Source organism: Poecilia mexicana, unplaced genomic scaffold, assembly GCF_051168715.1.
Source record: "Poecilia mexicana isolate PSO_F unplaced genomic scaffold, ASM5116871v1 scaffold_22, whole genome shotgun sequence".
Taxonomy (NCBI): domain Eukaryota; kingdom Metazoa; phylum Chordata; class Actinopteri; order Cyprinodontiformes; family Poeciliidae; genus Poecilia; species Poecilia mexicana.
Genome location: NW_028263391.1, coordinates 8,316,994 through 8,339,751, shown reverse-complemented (window position 1 = coordinate 8,339,751; position 22,758 = coordinate 8,316,994). Strand labels below are relative to the sequence as shown.

At 39.8% G+C, this 22,758-nt stretch overlaps 1 protein-coding gene across 1 annotated transcript; it reads left to right on the top strand.

Moving 5' to 3' along the window:
• The first annotated feature begins 860 nt into the window (after positions 1–860).
• ptbp1a (polypyrimidine tract binding protein 1a) lies at positions 861–18,589 on the top strand. Its single transcript, XM_014986872.2, has 16 exons — positions 861–942; positions 1,693–1,749; positions 1,973–2,003; positions 6,138–6,198; positions 6,352–6,524; positions 6,847–6,993; positions 7,288–7,458; positions 8,003–8,113; positions 8,235–8,415; positions 8,976–9,053; positions 12,046–12,206; positions 13,473–13,506; positions 14,587–14,679; positions 15,445–15,661; positions 15,793–15,870; positions 16,017–18,589. Exons 1-16 carry the CDS (start codon positions 935–937, stop codon positions 16,147–16,149), a joined length of 1,734 nt encoding a protein of 577 aa, XP_014842358.2. The 5' UTR covers positions 861–934; the 3' UTR covers positions 16,150–18,589.
• Positions 18,590–22,758: the final 4,169 nt, after the last annotated feature.

The window sequence follows — 22,758 nt, the reverse complement described above, 5'->3', positions numbered from 1 at the left end:
GAGTTTGAATTGGTCTCCAGGGAGTGCCAGGTGACCTTTACAGTTCTTTTGTTGATTTTCATTACAAGTGGAGGCTTACAACACCAAATTAGATAAACTAGCTTAAAAGATTAAGACTGTGCATTTGTTGGCTCTAATCATAGATTTAAATTGTGAATTATAAATGCTTTAAACACTGGGAGCACATCAAGACATTAAGTGTATTTCTTACAAAACTGCAGCGTAGCTCTCAGTGCACCATACTTATGTTGAAGCATGGCCCAGACAAAATGCAGACCTTAACATAATTGGTATGTAAAGAAATGACAATTGATGTTCACAGATAGTATGATTTCAGGCTTTCAAGTATATAATTTTAGCTCCGTATTCAAGCGAGTTTCAACCATGGTGCAGAACAGAATCAGCAGAAGGCAATTTTGAGATTTTTATTTGTAAGTCAAAAATGAAAACCACTAATTTCCTTTTCACTTTGCTGTCAATTAGGGCAATGGACTATCATATAAACACAGATAAATACGGAAAAGGTTAAGGCAATGTATATTCCTTCCAGGTGCCTATTGTTTGATTGAGTCATGAGGGAAGACATTGATTTTCGATCCCCTGCACGCGGAGTCACATGTAAGACAAAATTCTCTTTATTTAACCTATTCCAGCGCTGTCTGGTAGTAACCTTTCCATTACTCTGGACTCAAACAAAACCCCGACCACTTGAAATATCCTGCTGGAAATTTGCCGCGGCCTCCTTTTTTTCTGAAAATGATGGTCGTCTTGTCCAATCAGCGCTCGCGTTGAAGCCTGTCCCCTCCCACTATTGGCTCCTGGAGCTGCCTGGACTAATCAGCGCTCGCCTCCGAGTGTTCAGCCATTTTGTAAGAAAATCAAGCAAGTCTGCCGCCCTACCTTCGCTTCAGACCTGCAGTTTTTTTCTTGTGCAATGGACGGGTAAGTGAAAAGAAGCTTACTTAAAGACTTACATTTTTAAACCAAACTGTTAGGGAAGCGAATTATTATGTTATGTTTGGGGTTTCGTTAAGTGTTTTGACTTCTCAGGTTGCCGCTGTTTAACCAGTGGAGCTGTAAAACTTTACTCGATACACTTTTTTTTTTCCCTCTTCAAAACATGCAACAGTTAGCAGGAGGAAGCGCTAACTAGCAGCTGCTAGCGTCACTGCTATCCGTTAGTAAAGTTGGTAGTTTTTAGTTATTTTATCACTCTCTATATACAGTTGTATATCTGAAAAAACGATTTAATGTCGGAAAAACCGTAATATGTATCTTTTTACTTCGTTTTTACCGACAGCTTCTCTTTTTCTCGCACAGCCCGAGTAGTTCATGTTGGCTAACTGCACCTTTGTAACTTGGTTTTTACGGGAACTCGAGAGGTTAGCTAAAGCAACGTGTCTCATTTCCGCATTCATTTATCCGCGGAGTTTCAGGGCCATGTTGAAAATGCCTGGCCTCAATATTTCACGTTGATTTAATCAAGTTATCTTATCTGGGTAGGGTAGGATGAATAATAGCGCATTGTGCAGTTCAACCGTGTTCTGCTAGTTTGGTTAACTGATTTCGATAAAGGGAGACCGAGAAGCTGCGCAGCGAAAAGCAACTTGATCGACTTTCGTGTCATTGTTAACTCGTGTAAATTTTCCACTCTGAAGTTTTGCCTCTACTTGTGTTTTCAATCCGGTGTAGCCGCCTAGACGCCACTGAGTTGTACCCTCTGGGATCCGGCTACGTCCCTGAAATTGAGTGAGTTTTTTTTTTTCCTTTTCTTTTTTTGTAATTACTATTTTTATTTTTGTTGCATTGTTGCTCGTCTAGTTTTTGATTTCTGTCCTGTACTTCAAATTTGGAAGAGGAAAGTCGCTTCACTTGTATAAAAGAAACAACAACAAAACTTGATGTTCTTAGCAAAAACTGACCGATTTGTTTATTCAGCTGTGAATAACCGGATTTTCTTTGGCTTTTACAGCAGTGTCCATGACATATCAGTTGGCACAAAGGTAGGCCACTTTTGTGTTTCATTTCAAATGCTTAATATAGACTTTTTGACTGTTGTTTAGGGCTGAACAATATTTTGCATATATATAAAAGCACCAGTAGACCAGATTACCTGGTCTGTTCAGACTTGAGGGGGGATCTGCAGGTCAGACTTGAAAGAGGAACCAGAAATCTCTATCTGTCAATAAACAATGTATTAGGCAATTGTTTAAGTGGGATTCATTTATGCTCCTTAAAATCTGACAAGAAGACATGAGAAAACATGTATTTGAAGCCATATCGTAATCGCGGCTAAATAAAAATGGTACGTTTTTCTAATAATATTCACCCCTAAAATTAGATCTGGCTACCATTGTTATTATTGCAAGTTCATTATTCATATCTACAGGGATTGTTTCTGTTGTCAGTCTGTTTATTTAAAATAAACATGTCATAGCATACTGTTTTTAGTGGAGGAATGGATGTTTTATTCTGCTGCTGCTATAATTTTAAAGGGAAATAAGAAAAGATATAGTTTTGATAAATATTTTTAATATAGCTAAAGAGGAAGGCCTTCTGAGTTATCTTTTTTTTATCAGAAGTTATAATCTTTCTTATTTTACAAGTCAACTGGCATAAACAGGGATTGCAACCACATTACGTCTTTTCCAATATGTCAATTATCAGAAAATTATGTACAGATAGTTCGTAGGTTAGATGTGTGCATTTGTGTGGCCAAGTCTCCACACCTCAGGAAATGTTAAAAGAAAATCAGACTGATGCACTATGGGGTAAGTATATGGGCACAACATGAAAGTAGGAAAATAGGAAATGAGAGTCCATGGGTAGTAATTGGTAAAGGAACAAATTGAGTTCAAGCTTTTTTCTTTTAAATGTAGTAGCCCTTAGAGGAAATGAAAAATTCTGGATGTATTCGGTCTTAGTCATGCAAACTTCGTTCTCCTGAGCTTTCTCTATTTTTAGGGCGGTTGTGTAAACCGGTTGCTCATGTGTCACAGGTTTCCCGTTGCCAACCAGACTTAATGAAACATTTATTACGTACGTCTGAGCTGTCAGCATGTCGGTCAGTTCCACTCAGGATGGCGAATGCTGAATGTGTGATAATTTGGATAAAGGCCTTTTTTTTTTTTCTTTTTAGAGGTGGAGCTCCTTGCTTTCCTGTGCTGTGCTTGTTTGCATGTGTGGCTGTGGAAATGACACTTCCTGTTATTTCGTGTGGTCTCTGGGCCTTTCTGGAATGCTAAGAAGCCTGAATTGGGCCAGATGATGTTTTCAGAGACCATTGTAAAAAAACAAACAAAATTTGTACAAGACTACTTACTGTAGGGGGAAAAAAATGTGGGGAAAATTTTCATTGATGTAGGTCACGGACCCTCTGCAACTATTTGTTGGGGCAGTTGGAGACAAACAAGTTGGTGTTTCAGCTCGACTCTTGTTCATTAACGTTTTCTCCCTATAAAAATTCCTTCTTAAACAGTAATCCTTGGTAACAGTGCCAGGGGAGAGACATGTGTAGGTGGACTAATTGATCGTAACTCAGAGCCATAACCATCCTCCCACAACAGCGCTCAGCCTCACGGCCAAAGGTCTTTACAATGTTTAAACAAGATCTCTGCTGCATGTGTCTGTTACAGTGACACACCCCGCAGCCTATTCATTCCAGTAAGGAGCTATTGGTTTCTATTTTGAGTCACAATGCAACTTTTTACTTTTTGAAATCCGTCCTGGTTGGAACTAGAGGTTAAATGCTATTGGCTAGTTCGGACCTTTCTTCTTGTTTTCTGGGTATAATGCACTGCGGTAATGATGATGCTGAGTTATGGAGCCTTGCCTTGCTGGAATCTGTAATTATTCTGTCTGGGCAGAAGGTCTGGCATGGTGTAGTCGCATTCCGATCTCCCCCTCCGTAGCCCCCCATTGAGGCTCTGCTCCCTCCCCCCCTCGTCTGGTAGATCCTCATCTGATCATGGTGAAAACATGTCTCTACCTGTACTCGTCTTCTCCTTTGTTCTTTACTGTGAGATCTTGTTCCACAGCTTCTTACTATAACCGCTAATATGTTCCCTTTCAGCAGCTAATGCTGCGTCAAATCCTTTTTGATAATACAGTTTCCCAAAATGCTCCAGGAAAATCTAGGAGAGAAGAAAGTTTAATTTATGGCTTTTGGGACTGAAAAGAAGCAGCTGTGCAGTTTTCGGATATGAGCCAGTGTCAACTTTTCCTGACGGTTACAATTATACTCTTAGTCATCCACAAGCAACAAACGTAAACAAGCTGAGGCGCATTTAGCTGTCTTTAGAGGAAATGGCTAAGAAACTGCACTAAAATTTGCGTAATCTAAACTCTTTTTTTGTCTTTTTGTTGTATCATTATATCGTTTCTACCACACTCGTTCAAAAACTATTCTTTACACTGTGAAAGCTGTTAGTTTGTCTATAAAGTTGATGCTCTAGCTTGGCTCTAATGTTCTTACTGAATTTGGGAAGTTAAGGGTGAAAGAGTCCAGCCTACAGTCCGTACAGGAAGTTGAGCAAACCCTGGAACCAAACCTGATCTCAGAGCTCTTCCTGTTTGTAGCAAGTCTGCTGACTGATAAAGATACGCAGCGTTCTCACAACCCCGGAGTCAGATTGGTGCTTTTTCTGCATTTCTCTTTGTCTCCATCTGCCCTTGACCTATGAAGATTTTGCTAATTTATTTTTACAGTTCCTCCCGTCAGCTATCTGTATCGCTGGATATTTATTATATTTTATCACTTAGTTGGGACTTTGGTACCAGAGCTTAGACTCTATCCCAATTATCACTGTGTGCTGCTTATTGTTTCATCCACTGTTTATTAGATAATTATTTTGAGTTTCATGGTGACTCATCTAACATTCATTATTGTGTTTATTATATGAGGTAATATATGTTGTGTTTTAAAGGATTAGTTGAAAACCTAAACGTTTTAAATGATTCTCAAAATTAGCATATTCTTGCTACATGTTGGGAGTGATTGTGGGCACTATCGATTTAGGTCACACACTCTCAGTCAAAACGTCTGCGAGGCTATGAGCAGTAATAACCGTTTACAGCCGTGGGCCCAGCCTTTCCCTTCTGCAATGTTTAGAGCGTCTCTCTCAAACTTTTATTCCTCTCGTTCCCCCACCCTCCCTGTCCTATTTAGAAATGCACAGCAAGCAAGAATGCTAACAAACCTGTTTTTGGTGGTTTCTGGTAAAGAGCTCTGGGCTCTTCAAATACTAGAGTCTCCTTGCAGCTCCATATGTGTGCACGGCTCGGTAACAATGCCCCTAGTCTCAGCCTGAACAGGACGTCCATTGTGGGCCGATGTAGAGCTTAGACTGTTGAGCCACTTCTTGTGACTTCTATACTTCATCTTGCCCGGCTCGCAATACACTGAGCCATGGAAACGGCCCTGAAACAGCACTTTATATTTTCTAAGGAAAGCTTGAACAAGGCACACAGCAAACTGGTTTTACTGGGATGGTTTCCATGTTACCTTGCTTATCAATGTGTGTCTGTGTTGATGCTGCTGCTTGTGAATAGGGAGTCAGTGCAATTTTCCACTTTTGTCACCAATTTCCAGTCGGTTTTAGGTTCTGGACTTTGGTTCATTCAAACATATAAATGTTTTTATCTAAATCGTTACTTTGTAGCATTGGCTGCATGTTCAAAGGTTGACCTTTGCCCTGTGTCGATTCTTTTTCCCTTTGTTCCTCCAGGATCGTCTTGTATTTAGGTCTCACTTCTGAACAACTCTCACATTTTTGCTGACTAAAAAACATTCAAGCAGCATGATGCTGCCACTATTATGTTCCGTCAGTGTTTTTATGTGTATGTAGGTCAGTTTTGTTGGTTTATTAACTAATAACTAGAGTTAATAACTCTAGTCTGGAAGAATAAAGTGAGAAGGGAATTCAACTCTATTATCTGACAAGTTTAGCAACAGAATTATTTCCAGTGAAAAACGGTGGCGTTTCTTTGAAACTGTTTCTTTTGGTTATCACGTTACTGCTGCGGTTCTCACTCAATTGCTAAGTAATATGAGAACTGTGCTCCTCACCTGCCATGCTGTGCCTTCATTGGTGAACACAGTGAAATAAGCCTTTATTTATATCTTTTTCCTCTTGCAGAGGGGATCCGACGAACTCTTTTCTTCCTGCATATCCAACGGACCCTATATCATGAACTCAGGTAGGGGGGTTGCTCTGAAGGGTTTTCTTTTTTTATTGAGGTGCTTAGTGTCCGTCTTGTTTGTGTTGCCATGACGCTCAATCCATTATTCACAAAGAACCAGAGCCTTATGTTCCCTCGCTGATTGTATCACCCTCTTGTTTTCTCCTGCAGCCAATGGCAACGACAGCAAAAAATTCAAAGGTGATGTCCGCAGTCCTGGTGTCCCGTCACGTGTGGTCCACGTACGCAAGCTGCCCAATGACATCAATGAGGCCGAGGTTATAAGCCTGGGACTGCCCTTTGGGAAGGTCACTAATTTGCTGATGTTGAAAGGGAAAAACCAGGTAAGGAGAAGTACATGCTACACTCTATAGCAAAACCTACAAGGTTTTCACTTTTCCTATAATAAATGTTCATCTCCAAAGCTGGGCCTAAGAGATCAGATTTCTATACTGACCTAAAATTCTAACAATCATTCTTTTGTTGCATTCTCATGGCTTTGTGGTCAAACAATGCTCATTGTTAGGAAATCCTATGGGAAGAGATTAGATCCCCCTTCCTTTTATGTAAATGGCTTTTATTTACAGCCATTATCAGTTCCAGTTAAAAGTGCTTCACGTTGGCAACATGGTATTGTAGCGTGTTTATCCGGTGCTCCCTCTGCAGGCCTTTCTGGAGCTTAACAGTGAAGAGTGTGCACAGACGATGGTGAGCTACTACTCTTCTGTCACCCCCGTCATCAGAAACCACCCCATCTACATGCAGTACTCGACTCATAAGGAGCTCAAGACGGACAACTCTCCCAACCAAGTGGTAAGAGTTCGGTCCGAGCAACGTTATCATCTTTTTGGCCGTTTTTAGAGTTGTCAAAATAATTGTCGCAATAGAAAAGGTGAACGAAAATAAATTATTCAGACACAAACTGACTCATTCATATGTTGCCCAGCAATCTGGGATGATGTTACTATTTTAATTCTTTTAATTGTTTTAAGAAAGCAGAAATTATATTTACACTAGAAGTCATTTTGGTATTTTGAACCCCTGGCTTTTTTGTTGCAGTCTTTGCTTCTGAATGTGTAACGTGAGATAATATCTCTGTTTCTTCAGCGTGCCCAGGCAGCTCTGCAGGCAGTCAATGCCCTGCATGGCGGTGGAATGGGAAGCATGGCCATCCCCACAGATCCAAGCAGCCTGGCCGGAGCCACAGCCCAGAGCCCTGTGCTCAGAGTGATTGTGGAAAACCTTTTCTACCCCGTCACCCTGGATGTCCTGCATCAGGTAGTACCACTGTGGTATCAGATTTTAGGTTTTTGTGATGGTTACAGACATTTAGAATGTCTGATTAATTGGATTTGATCAACTTGTATTCAATGAGCTCATTTATACTAATGATCTGGGTTCTAAGTTTATTTTCTGATCACTATTTGCATAAAAATGTAAAATATTTTTTCTTTTTTTCTTTGTATTTGAATGTGTTTGCAACTGCTGCAGATGGTGTGTAAAATTGGCTGCTTGCATTTTTGCAATGCCTGTGATAAACAAAGAACGGTTTTGATTACGCTAACGTGTATACAGGAAGACTACCACCTACTCTGCTGCTAATAATACACCTAAATATTTGATTTATGTATTCGCGTTGTCTCTATGTCTCTATGTTGCAAGTCTGAGATGCAATCTGTAACTGGAGCATTGTGTCAGTGGTGAAAGGTTTCATCTTAAATCCAGATTGAGTTTGTCTTGCAGGACCTTTGCAGTAGTTGTTGAAATATATATTTTTAAGTGTGGTGGAAAATGGCACCCAACTGTATCTCTTCCTTTCCAGATTTTTTCAAAGTTTGGAACCGTGCTGAAGATCATCACTTTCACCAAGAATAACCAGTTCCAGGCGTTGATCCAGTATGCTGATGCCATGACAGCTCAGCATGCTAAACTGGTAAGACTGGTTTGACACCACTGGTTCACACATCACTAGGTGCTTTATTTGAGCTGTCCTTGCTAGAACCAGTGTGATTACAGAACATTTACTAGTGGTCTAAGGATTGGTTCTTGTTTAGTCTCTAGATGGCCAGAACATCTACAATGCTTGCTGTACCCTGAGAATCAGCTTCTCCAAGCTCACTAGCCTCAACGTTAAGTACAACAACGACAAAAGCAGGGACTACACCCGCCCTGACCTTCCTACGGCAGATTCCCAGCACTCACTTGACCCCCAGACCATGGCAGCTGCAGCATTTAGTAAGATCTATATTTATTTTTTCATTTGTTTGTTCACATCTCAAAAAGTGTGAATGTTGTGAAAAGGTTTAATAGTTTTTGTCACTCATTTAAGAGTTAAGACGCATATTGTTTTATCACAGATAGTGAAATATTTCAAGCCTTTTTTCTTGATTTTTATTTAATATTATGGCTTTCAGACAATAAAAATCATTCTTAGTCTGGAAGAAGTGGAGAGACAAGCTGGGCTTTCAACCTGTCGCACTGCGTAGGTTTCACAGGCTAATAGTCCCAGTGCCACGTTGTATTAATGCTAAATGAGAAATTTCTTTAAAATATCTACATTTTTATTGATCTTATGTAATATTCTAATCTTCTGAGACTGAATTCTGGATTTTCATTAACTGTAAGCCATAATTACCAAAATTACATCAGATAAAGGCTTAAAATATTGCCAGGTATAACAGGTTTCACTTCTATTATTTTGTAATATATATTTTTCTTCAAATGCATATTTTAAACCTAGATGTTGATGGTGAAATTTGCTGTATTTTAAAATTTTTTTTTTGCTTGTCATCCAGCTGCTCCAGGTATAATCTCAGCCTCGCCGTTTGGTGGAGCGCATGCCTTCCCCCCAACATTTGCCATCCAGCAAGCTGGTAGGGCTGTAGCGATACACAAATCTCACAATACAATATGATGCATGATATTCCGCTCGTGATACGATATGTCACAATTTTCAGCAAACGATATCATTTGATTTTTTTCCAGTTTTCTGAAAGATTTTAGACGGACAGAGTGATTTTGGTGACATTTTGTGACTGTTCCATAGACTTTGAATTGAATTAATTGAACTGATGGTGTAATACTAGGAGCTTTAAATATTGCTTTTGGCTTTGTGTATTTGGTTATGCAGAAAACAAACCTTTTTTGTCTTTATTTATATTAGATAATGTAATTTATCCATTTCATTATTTAATTACCGTATTTTCCGTACTATAAGGCGCACCTAAAAACCTTCAATTTCCTCAAAAGCCGACAGTGCGCCTTATAATCCGGTGCGCCTTATATATGGACCAATATTGAGCCACAACAGGTCCAGCAACGGATCTTACCACAGGGGCCGCATTTCATTGGCTAATGCCCATTTTACGTCACAGCGCAGCTACCACATGCGTGACCGTCTCACAAACACAAGCTACAGTACTAAACACATGCTAATGTACATTGTGGACCATCAAAACCATGAATGCCGACTTACCCAGCCTTGCAAGAACAATAGGCATCAGTGATCTTGTCCACAGCTATATGCTGAGGGTGTGAGGATCTGCTGTTTTCCTCATCTGTCGGTAGCTTTTAGCTGTGACGCGCACAATGTTAGAGGCATCCCGTGGCTCAAACACCTTGATGTCGTCCAAAAAAGATGACATGAACTTGTTGGTTCCCCTGTCCATTGTCGTGGCTGATATTTTGTGAAAATCCGGCAGAAATGCTACGCTAATTAACTCAGATCGAAATGAAAGACCTCATGTTTACACAGACATGCAGTAGGCTGCTTACGTAGTTGGTCCACTACGGTTCTTTTTCCCCCGTAGAAGAAGAAATGCGCGGTGCATGCTGGGATAGTTGTCAGAACGTTGGTTTGTTAATAAAGTTTGATAATACATTTAAAGCCAGGGGGGGAGGGGCAGGGGAAGAGAGACGGAGACTCTCTGCAGCATGTCGGTTGGTCTGTGTTACCCAGAAAGCAGTTGGGCATAATATCGCAACACCAACACCGTGAGTGAAACAACAACTGGGCCAGCCTACTATATAAAGTACTCGGGGACCAGTTCTTTATAAATGTGGATGTGTAATAATAGAGTATGACGCGTCTATTCTATGCGCCTTATAATGCGGTGCGCCTAATATATGAAAAAAGTCCTAAAATAGGCCATTCAGTGAAGGCGCGCCTTATAATCCCGTGCGCCTTATAGTGCGGAAAATACGGTAATTGTAACTGGTTGTTTCATTATAGGGCTGTTGTAAACGAATATTTTAGTAATCGAGTAATCTATCGATTATTCTTACGATTAATCGAGTAATCGGATAAAAAAAAATTATAAAATGAAATATTGGTAAATCTGGCATAATACCGGTGTTACTATCAGATATCAATATCAGTCCAATTTTTCATATTTGAGCATCCCTAACAGTTGCTTTTTTGTAGTTTCGAAAACTAACCTGTAACAATAATAGCTCACTTTCTAAGTTAACCAGAAGAAAAGTTATAGAAAAATCTGAAATTATATTGAATGTAATAACAAAGAGGCAGGCTCACAAATATGCTTATAAAAAATGTCTACAATCCAGCTTTTAGTTTATGTATTCATCTTCAGTGAGTTTAATAGATTAATTAAACTCACCTTGCCACCTAACCTAAATACGGGAAATGCCGCCTGGAGTGGGAGGAGAGGGCGAATGAACGAACGTAAGATGGAGGGGAGGAAATAGACCAGCGGACTGACGAACCGTTAGACCGGGGGACGAACACGGGGGGAAGCAATACGGGATATTTACGACACCTTCACTGGTCACACTCAGAAACTCATCTACCAGCCATGTACGATGCGCTCCGCCACCCGTTTCTTCAGACCGGGATATGAAATTTATTGTGCGGTTCGTCGGTAAAGCTACATTTACACGGTAAGCATCAGCTACTCAGCCGCCCGCCCTGTTCAGGCTATCCGCTCACCTCAGCGCTCTTCCTGCCGTTCGCTTTCAACCAGCAGCCCCGGAGGAGAAATGCTGCCGTACTCCAGGCATTCAAGGATGCTTATTGGTTCCCCAAAAACGATAAAAAGTCGGGCATTATCATCAATCAATAAAATCCCCACGGGCCAATCTTGAAGATTGGACTTTATGCCGCTGAGACTTAGCTTTTGTCAACAACTCAGAGGCGGAAGTGAGAGCTCCGCGCAACGCAAATGAAGTCCCGGCCGGAACACGGTGCGCTAACTAATAAAACATAAATTAACGAAGCTTCGAGGCAGGTAAATTTTCCTCGAGGAATTTAAGTAATCGAGGTACTCGAATCATTCGAGGAATCGTTTCAGCCCTATTTCATTACATGTCAATTTTTTATGCAGATGTGTAACTGGGTAAAAAATGTCATGTGATAGCCGTCATTTAATTCATGTGGATTTGACAAAACTCAAAGTAGGATGTAATGCATTGATCCTCGCGGATGAAAAATTGATACTTTCTGAGGAAAAAAAATCGATAAATATTGTTGAATCGATAAAATTACACAGCACTACAGGCTGGTCAGTATGAAATGTTTGTAGATGCTACATAATTTTCTTTGCTTTGTTTGGAGATGCACCAATCAGAATTTTGTAGTTGATATTTGATCTCAAAGTTTTTGAGAAACGCTTTTAGTTCAGTCAGATTTCTTGATGCCACAAATGATATTTAAACTGCAATATAAAAAATATATACATAAGTGTGATATAAGTAATTTAAATGCAACCTGAGTATGAAATAAATAAATGAAACGAGTACGTGCATGGAAATTAGGGTTATGTTAGGGTGCACTTTGCTTTTTTTTTTTTTTTTTTTTTTTGTCAAAGGGAATTCAATTATAAGTAATTTCTATTTTCCTATCCAAAGGACTGTCACTGCCTGGCATTCCCGGTGGCTTGGCGTCCCTGGGCGTGGGTCACAGTGGCATGGCGGCTGCTGCGGCGGCCGCAGCCAGCCGGCTTGGCCTATCAGGGCTCACTGCCACTGGGGGACACAACGTGTTACTGGTCAGCAACCTGAACCCTGAGGTCAGTACCCTCACGAGGCCTGAAAGCATCAGTCACTGTGGCTAAATGAAACATTGCAATTCGTTTTGTGAACTTGAACCCACTTGCTCAGGACAAACTATTCTGTTTGACTCTTTCTTCCTCATATCAACAAAAGTGAAACTGCTCTGTTGTTTTTATAAAGTCTTAAGCTCCTTTCTTTCAGGACTTCTTTGTGTTTGACCAAACCTGCTGCGTTTCTGACCTGCCACTTTGCTCACTGTGAATTTTTAAGTTTGTTTGAGAACTAACTTCTTTAAAAAAAAAAAAAAAAGAAAGTAAACACTTAACATTTCATATCTTCATTTTATTTATCCATTAGTTACAATCATTCTTAAGTTGTTGGAGAGACAATATTACTTTTTAAGTGTTATTATATAATGTGTAGCATAGTCTGTCATGCTCAGTGCGAATACTGTGGCTGTATCTTTTTGTGAACCATGTAAATTTAAAGATGAGCATTTAGAATTTATGCAGATTTTAGCTTTATTTTAATCATTAAATCATTAAAAAAATCATAGTGTGTAATTTAAAAGTATATATTGTCTCTGCCTTTTTTTCTGTATTTCATTGTTAATCTTTTTTTCTCTTCTTTTTCTTCTAGTGTTCCCATAGTGAAAGTGCATTTTAATTTAGCCAGTTCTACTGTCTGAAGCACTACATTTCTTTGTGTATACTGACCTTGTTTTTTTTTTTTTCATTTTACCTTTTTCTCTCTTTTTTCTGTCCCCTTCTCCATCTTTTTGTTTTTAAACCTCCCCATCCCTCACACCCTCCCTCACCTCATATCTTGCCAACTGACTGACTGCACGCCCCATGACCAATTGTTCCCCTCTGTCCTCCTCCCTTCTGGCACCTCCCTGTTACTACTCCTCCATCTACCCAACCCTTTCTCCCCTCCTTACATTGTTCCCAATTTTGATGTGACCCACAAATTGAAAACACATCCTTGGCACTCATGATTTAAAAAAAAAATATATATATATTTATTTATTTATTTTTACCACACCTTCCCCCCCATCACATCTTCTCTTCACTCCCTCATCTTTCAATTCAAACTTTGTCTTCCATCATTCTCATGCCTCTCCTTCCTCCATGGTACTGTGGCCTTCCTGTGGACCTCGCCGCCTGCGGACATGTCCCGACTCCACTCCACTGTCCTCCGCTCCGCCTCTTTTCCCCTGTCCCCTCTCCCCTTTTGGCCCCTCCCTCCCCCCCGCTGCTCCCTCCCCCCTGCTGTCTCTAAAGACCGTTACGCCACACTGCCTCTTTATTCTTTTCGGTACGTTATCATCCTTTCATCTCCTTTTTATTACTACCGTTATGTGGCGAGGTGGGCATGTCTTGTTTCATGTTGTTGGCTTTGTTCATTTTACTTTTTTTGTTTTGTTTTAACCACTGATGGTTCGTCATCAGGCTGCAGAGCGGTTAAGGGTGGGGGTGTCTGTTTTTGGGGGTTTGAATGGTTTGGTTGTTGTGGGGTTGTGTGAGGAAAAGCGAGGTGGGACGTCACATTAAGCCGCAGCATTTCATTTAGTTTTTAAATGCCTTGATTTAATAACCTCGGGCAAGAAACATTAGCATTTTTTTTTTATCTTCAAAGAGCAGAGTCTTTTTTTAAATTTGTTTGTTGCCTGACTTAAAAAGAAAAGTGGGGATTATTTTATTAGAGTTCAATTAAATTTGTAAAGGTTTAAGGTTGGTGAATATAGGTCAAAACGTAACTGATTCTGGAGCAATAATGTGTCTGCAAATAAAATAAAATTCAAAGTCTAGTTTCTTAAAATTAATGTTTTGTGGCCCACAGACAGGACTTTTTTTTTAATCTACATTTTGGACGTAGAGTACACTAAAAATATGAAATGCTGCTGCTTTTTGATTTGAGAGTTAACATATATCTCAGTTTGTCACACTAGTGATTTTTTGTTTTTTGTTTTTTTTTTTTTCTTGTCAAAGTTATTTAGGGTATGTGCATGTGTAGTTCATTTCTGCATGTTTCTGCTTAGGCCTCCAGTTGGCCAAATAATCAACTTTCCTTGTCTGATCAAATTGATCAAAACTACTCATCTTACAACTCTTACTGATTTGTCCTCAAATCACTGCCTCTTCCTTTTAAAGATGTTACAGTCTTCTGTGTAATTTCCTCTGGAGTACTTGACTAGGTTTAGTTTGCAAAGTAAAGCAGAATATTAATAGAATAGTGCAAACACTAGCTCAGATTAATTTAGCAGAACTATTCAGATCAGATTTAATAGTTTAGGCAGTTTTTTGTTGCTGTGATTGGCTGTGTGGCTCCTTTTTAATACTAAGTTGCATGTTGTCCTTATTGCTCTGGTGTTGTGACACACTGTTTTCTCCATAGGTGTGTACGGTGATGTCATGAGAGTGAAGATCTTGTTTAATAAAAAGGAGAACGCTCTAGTCCAGATGTCTGATGGCACACAGGCTCAGCTAGGTAAGCCAGACAACATGCAATTTTCTCTCTTTGATCTCCATCTTTAATCTTGCTAATAGTGTTCCTCCCATTTTCTCATGTGTTGTTTTGTCCTTGCTTTTTGGGATTCTGCTTACAACCTTATATGAGGTTGTAAAATGTTTTTGTTCAGTTCAAATCTTACAGCTTTGGCTTATTTAAGATGATCTGATTCTCAGGTAAAGCATATGAAAAGCCTGGTATTAATAACATCATCTTCTAATACTTATTATTCTACTGAAATGTCATGTCTGCCACACTCCCAGCAAGCGGTGCAGCTTTGACAATTTTATCCTGTTCATGTGCATAGATTCAAAAAATCTATCATAGGTCTCCCACCTTATTGTAGCGTTCTGGATTTTTATTAGTATTTTTTACACTTTGCAGTCAGCTTCACAGTGTAATGCCTCCTGCTGCTTCCATTCTTTTTCATGTGGGGAGAGTTGTGCAGAAAGCAGCCAAAACACTAATCATTTAAATGTTAAATTCAAAACGGCACATTTATGAAGCGGGTAAACGACTTCAACTGGAACATTTTTTAAAATTTATATATCAAACCAGAAAAATGCCTTTTTTTTTAATTTTATCTTATTTTTATTTGAAGGACTAATCGGTACCTGGAGCAAAATGTATAAACATTTTCATCTTGGGAGTAAAGAAGGGAAACGATTGAGGAATTTTATTTGCGTAAGCTATTGCGAGTTGTTCATATGAAAACTAAGATCCTGACTTTGCTGGCCTTCTCAGCCATGAGCCACCTGAATGGCCAGCGTCTCCATGGCAGGGCCGTGCGCGTGACGTTGTCGAAGCACACGACGGTTCAGCTGCCCAGAGAAGGCCATGAGGACCAGGGCCTCACAAAGGATTTCAGCAACTCGCCGCTTCACCGCTTCAAGAAGCCCGGCTCCAAAAATTACTCCAACATCTTCCCACCGTCTGCAACACTCCATCTCTCCAACATACCGTGAGTGCCTCCATCTTTTTGATTGTCGTCTTACAATCAGCACCAAAATGCTTAGTGGTCAGAAAAACCTTCAACCCAAATTGGTTTTTAGTAATTTTCTTTTTTTTTTTTCATCCACGTGTGTGATTCAGGCCTTCTGTGATGGAGGATGATCTCAAAAGACTCTTTGCAAGCTCAGGAGCCACAGTCAAGGCCTTTAAGTTCTTTCAGTAAGTTGCAGGTTTCTGAAATTATCAAAGTTGAAACCGTCTCTTTTCTCTACGGTTGAGCCAACCGAAGCTGAAACCGTTGTAGCAGTCACACAAGTTGGACATGGCATCGTTTTGAGAAAATGTCTTTATTTGTAATTGAACAGAAAGGACCGCAAGATGGCCCTGATCCAGATGGGCTCAGTCGAAGAGGCGATCGAGTGCCTCATCGAGTTCCACAACCATGATCTGGGAGAGAACCATCACCTCCGAGTGTCCTTCTCAAAATCCACCATCTGAGTGCCTTTCCATGCACCTTTCCCTTCCATCTGAATGCCACTGCTCTCGAGGTGCCTTCAGTGGAAATGGCCTTCATGACATATTTATACTGTTTATTTTTCCATGAGGGTGTTGCCCATTTATTGCTTTGTTTCTTTTTCTCGTTTAGGTTTAGTTTAGATTTCAGATTTGATCCATATCATTCTGATTCTTCTGTCCTAAGCGTAGTAACGCAGCAGATATTTTATGTTGTCATTTGCTGTCAAGGAAAAGATATTCCAAAACACACAATAGATGGATAATGATGTTCCCTCTTGCCTCGGACAAATTAGCATCTTTAGTTGGGCTGGTTCGTTTACATTCTTCATTATTATTAGAAAATGTTAGCGCTGGTCGGGTAATTTGCTTAAAATTAGTTCCTTTATTTTTTTCCTCCTCTTTTCTTTAATATTGTTTATACTCTAAATTCAACAGCAAAACCCAATCATCGCTTTTGTTTTGACAAAATTTTAGGATTTCTAAAATGGGCAACATTTTGTAACCAAAACACTTTTGTATTGGAGGCAAAGTAGAGCCATCTGACCAATTTTCCATTTTGACCATAATCTACCGAAATACGCATCGAGATGAATTGTACCCGACCCACTTCAGCATTCCTTTCTCTCTTCTGGTTGTGTGAAAATGTTCACCGTTTTGGGAAAAGGAAAAAAAAAATAGCCACTTTAATCCTGTTTGGCCAGTGAGGAACGGTTTAAGATGAAGATTTTTTTTTTTTTTTTTTTGGGACACACGCGCTCATCCATCTTTACTTTTTATGTTGCGTCTACCCTCCCATTTCCTTCTGAGGATCCAGACCACTATCGGAAGTTGTTCTGTAATGACCCTTTCTTTTTGTCGTCTTCTTTTTAATGTTTGTAATCTTGTGCCTTACTTTGCCCCAAGCCAGACTGCTCTGGCTTCTCTTTCCATACTTTTCTGGTATTTACCAGCATTATTTAAAAAAGGGGAAAGTGGCTCATTTAATCTCCTTTCTTCTTAAAAGTACCATTCTTTATCTTTTGTATGCTTATAGCCCCATCATACGTATCTAGAATCTATGAATGTAAGTCAGTTAGATGCTAAATCCCGTCTTTTTTTTTTCTTTTTTTTTGTTTAGGTGATGTAGCTCTGTTTAGGTGTGTTGTTGCTGATGTAGAGCTGGATCCAGCCTTTCAGTCTTACAGCCCCCTGTCACTTTCATTTAGTTGGTTTGGGGCCTCATTTAACCAGGTTACGTTCATATATATATATATAAAAATATATATGCGTGTAAAACTATATATATTCATTTATCTTTTCTTTTTAAGAGTAGATTTACATGTATTTTGCCTAAATTTAACTGACTTGTGCTTATAGTAGCTGAGTTTGATGGCTAGTGGAGTGCCTTGTCCCTTTGCGTTTTTATTCCAATGCTGAAACAAGCCTGGTCAGTGGACTTTGTTTACCTCTCTTTCAGATCTTGTATCACACTTGTCTGCAGAGATGCCTTTTCAAACAATAATCAGGTAATCCCACCTGACAGGGCAGCTTGGAGGCATTCACACGTTTATGAATGACAGTCTTAGGCTGCGTTTAATACAAAAACATATATATATATAAAAAAAAAATGAAATCCAACCAGTATATCTTCTGTAACTTCAGCAAACCAGAAGGTTGGGAAAAGCCCTGCCTCATTCCCTGTCTGTGTCAACTTGAGCCACAGTCAGTTTGTGCACTTTTCCTTACAGTTAAGTCCAAACAGGCACCATCACGCTGAAGTCTTAAACAATCTCTCATTCCTGCGTGCCTCAAGCACCAGTTTTCCAACAAACCTCCCACCCAACCTCTGTAGTTTTGGACCAGTAAAAGATTTGTTTCTATTTTTGTAAAGGATTCTTATGCATGACTCAAAGCTTCATGTAGCTGCAGACGGTTTTTTTCTTTGCTGTTGAGGACCAAAGTGTGTTTTGCCCCTGCTATTTTGTAGCGTCTGAACCTTTTTTTTTTTTAAACACATTCCTGCTGTTTTGCAAGACCACAAGGATTCAGTTCAGACGTCTCCAAGGTGACGGCTTATACTGTATGTTTTCACTTTACAAAGAGCCTACTTTGGCAGAGATGGCTTTAGAATGGATACTTTGTTGAACAGTCTTAGCCGTGATGTAACAGTGTAGATTATATGCCTTTTACTTTTTGTTAAAAAGCTTTTATTTTTCTTTTTATAAGGGGGCGGGTTGGGGTTTAAATGTATGAAGCGGGGTTCATGATTGTATATATTCATGTTTTTGTACCACAAAATAATTTGGATTATATTCACTTGAAGTTCAAAACATGTATATTTTGATAAACCGTGAAGACATATTAAGCTCGCCTGAGCTGGAAAACAGAGGAAAAAAAAAAAAACTTTTGTAACACAAAGACATTAAACTATCTGAACACAGAAGTGTCTCTGTATGTGCCCCACCCGCCCCTCCACTCCCCCCTCCTTTTTTTTAATTTTTTTTTGCCATCCTTGTTTCTTGCATCTTCTGCTGCCTTTAATAAATCTTTAGTTTGTTCCTTCTTTCATCTGGCCTCATTTGGTTTCTGTCTCTTTTGCTTTCCTGTTGCGCTGTCGATCTGTGCCGGTTAACAATTCTGTAACATTTTCTATATTCCACATCCTGTTTACTACTGGTGGGTTTGTGCCTGAAGTCCTTCACTGTATTTCCAACTTCATGCTCATTCCATCTGAAACTTGACCTGACCGCTCATCTGGACTCCGCTCCATCCTTTGACAAGTCCACCGAACCTTCACGATGGATAATCCACCTCTACACTGCACTTTGCTTTGATCTTTTCAGTTTTTACATGTCTCGCTCTTTTGGATGGGGGAAGTGTTGCTATGGAAACCAAGTCAACATTTCTCATGAGATGGGATAATTAATCAGAAACACTTGCTGTAAAGTACATCTGGCATCCTTATTGACGTGAAGTGAAACCTACAAACCAAATTGGTTTTGCGTGTTCTCCACCACTAGGGGGAGCTCGTGGTTTATGAAAGTGTCGTCGGCTTGTAAAGTAAAGGTGACTTTACCTGCCAGGCGCCGTGTTAGTAGCTGGTGTATTGATCTCTAAAGCGTTCCAGAGCTACACCTTTACTTAGATTGACTTAAAAGCAGTGAACAGGATTAACCTCAACTCTTCCCTGCATTTATAAAAAAAATTAATAAACCAAGAGCAGATTTGATTCCTGGATCTATTTGTGGTGAGGAGGAGACTGCAGCTTGTGGAGTAAAATGTTAAATGCAGCAAGCTCAAAGTTCTTTTGAAAATCACAGTTGTAGCAGGTGCATTGGTGCCATTTCTTTAAATAGCAAAACACTTTGAAGTTTTTTTTCCCCCCTTCTGTCTCCCCTCTTCTGAAAGGAATCTAAGTTTTTATTAATGGAAAACAGTCTGAATAAATCCGGGGAAACATATGGAAAATGTTTGCTTTCAGGCACTATTTCCTAAAGTACAGATTTCAGAAATTTAGATTTATTTTGATAATTTAATGCTCAAAATGATAGCACTCCATTTTCACTAACCAGATTAACTGTTGGTAAAAAATAAATATATACTCCAATATGGCAAGTGATTTACAACATAATACAGACGGCAAGCAGTGAGCTCGTTCATCTGGTAAACAAGTGGTCCTCATTGAAGGACAAAGGTAGGATATGCCATATGTGGCGTTTAGTCCTTTGAAAATGTTGGTTAACACAATGATATTTTGGTTCTGCAGGACAATTTATTTGATTAAAAACAACTGCAGAAAATGACAAACAGGAAAAATGTGAAGGAAAAAGCCACAGATCAGCTGATATTCAAAAGAAGTAGTTAGATGTCCACCTTCCTACAGCACAGGCATTTCCAATGTAAATATTTGCTACTCAGTCATGCTGAATGCTATGTGAACTGTTTAAAAAAAAAAATCTATAAATGCATATTTAGAAATTAGGAAACCATAGACAGACCAACCTGCTGCGATGCTTCGGAGCCTTGTTTACTTCTGAGCATCTCTCACTTTGCATCATCAGTAATTTGAGGCAGAGAGAAGTTCATGCTCAATTCTCTCTGGAATATATTGAAATGCAAAGAGACTGCATAATTTTAGATGGATGTGTAACCAACTCATGTTTAGATTCTCACTGCAGACAAAATATAGGAAGTTTGTTTTAGGATACAGCGGTTTTGCATTTCTTTCTCTTGCGTGTAGACCGGTGTGAGATTCTCAGGGTTCGAGTCGAACTAGCAGGACATCGCACTGTCGACACAAAAATGTGAACGTGAAAATCACATAATCGTAACGCCTGTGAAAACTTTGTCCTTCTGCAGCTAAATCTATGCAATATGTTGATTACAAAGATCATGTATTTATTAATCAACTTTCTTGCTGTAGTTTTTAAACAGCAATGGATGGTTCTTCATTTTCCAGTGAGTAATGTATTAAATATTTATAGGATTAGCCAGGAGAATATATACTTTTTGGGGGGGAGGTGGGTCTGTCAGAACAGACCGTCGCAACCCCAGAAGTGTCAAATTTGCAAATTATTTGACCTGGAGCACTGTGTGTGTTAACATCAAGAAAAAAAAAATCACCATACAGTTTTTTAAATTCAACAGACGATGACCCTGGAGTGACTGTGAGAAAAGGTTTTCAACCCAGTGTGATTGTGAGTCCAGGAGAGTTGAGGGGAAACGACTTTTGAGTCAAATTTCTCCTTTTAGTAAGAAAGGGAAACCTGAAGTAACCTTGTTTGAGTCAGCTGACCGAGCCGCTCTGCTGCAGCCCCAACCCTTAAATGAAAGTTCTGCGGTATCGCAGTGTAGACCGAAACAAAAGTTGCTTCATGAAGACGTTGTCTCAGAAAACACAGACATTATTCAACTGGAACATCTCAAGCATTCGGTTTCTTTTGTCATGCATTTGAGAAGATCGCACAGTGGCCTTCTTTTGGCTGGCTGGCTATCGGTGTGGGTCAGCCTGGTGTTCATGATGCCCGTTTCTCCTTTGTGCCTTCTGAATTTGGACCCTCGATTAGTCCCTCGCTCCTAAACGAGCACGGCTGAATGAGCCCACTTGAAATGGTAATTCAGCCACATCTGGAAGCGTTTATTTACGTTAGGCCAGCGGTCTCTAATCAACGAAATACCAGCAAAACTCCCAAGGCCACACAAATGTGAGCCTGCTGGGTATCCAGAAGGGTTTGGGAGAGTGGGGGGGAGGGGGGTTGGGCTTAACAATTTGTTCAAGTTGTGACCTGATCAGTTCCTGCCATCGCCAGACGAGCCAATGAGACCAGATCGAATGCTATGTGTGACCCGGAAAGCTAATAATTGATTGCTTTTTTTTTTTTTTTTTTTCTGGTTTGCAGCTTGGAACCGCATTCACAATTCATCCTCGATGTCACATCCTTGTTTCAGAGCAATCAAAGTCTTAGCCAGCTGTAAGGTTTAAGATTGAACACCCCTTTAAAAGAGGACGCATACCCAGATTTAAGCCGACTAAATATGCTGCCTTAAATGAATCGGCCGAGTATTGTTTAGTCAGCTTACACGAGATTTGGTTTCACTTTCAGAGTGACACAGACGAGGAAAAAGCCTGCAACGGAGGTGAGGGATGTCTTTAGTATATAGTGGCTCCATTTAGGAGAACCACCAGGAGACAATCTACCTGTTTATATATGCACGCCTCAGACAGATGTTGAATAATTCATGCACAGAGGTGGACAACATGCAGCTGTATTTGGGTTATGGGGGTGGTGGGGGGTGTGCATGGGCTCTTTCTCTGCTAGAATATGCACGGCCCAAATTATAGGCATTACTTTGCAAGGAGAGAGAAAGTAGGCCACTTTGCATAGAGGATCTAACGGAGCTGGGAAAATAAAATGGGAAAGATGGAGCTGAAGGAAGGTTCGGTTAAAGTTGGATGATGGGAGTAATTATTAGGAATATTTTTTTGCTTATGGAAAGATGCAGAATACCACTTGGGCTACTTTCTTTTTTTTGTTTTGAAACAATGTAAAATGTACCAGTCTTCTAATATATATATATATATATATTTTTTTTTTAATAAACTGTCATTCCCCCATTGAGAATGCAAATGAAATTGCTGCAAACAGTTTCTCTGAATCAATTCTCATCTTGCTGAGAGTGAATTGATCTTCGCTGGAGATCATTCTGCGCAAGACGGCTTGTCAACACATGTTAGAAACAGCATGGTGCACCCTGTGGAAGCGGCGTGTAACAGTGCACTTACAGCTTCATCCATTTCCCCCTGGAGGTGGAGGTGGAGGTGGGGGGCCTGGGGGCCAGACCAAAATACAGAAAAGATGCAGCTTCTGCTCAGGAATCTGTTCACTGCAGATGGAGGCACTGCTGGGTTTTGCTGTGGGCCACTTGGCTCTCTGCTCTGGGTGGCATGATGTAAGGAGGGGTGAAGGAAAATTTTTCTTGAAGGAAATCTTTTTTTAGTTGAAGGAAATTTCTTTTAGTTTTTTTAGTTTTTGTTTTTGCTATAAATATCTTTGAAGTGAAAATACATCCAATCATTTAGATCAGAAAAAAACGAGTGACTGTACAGAACTG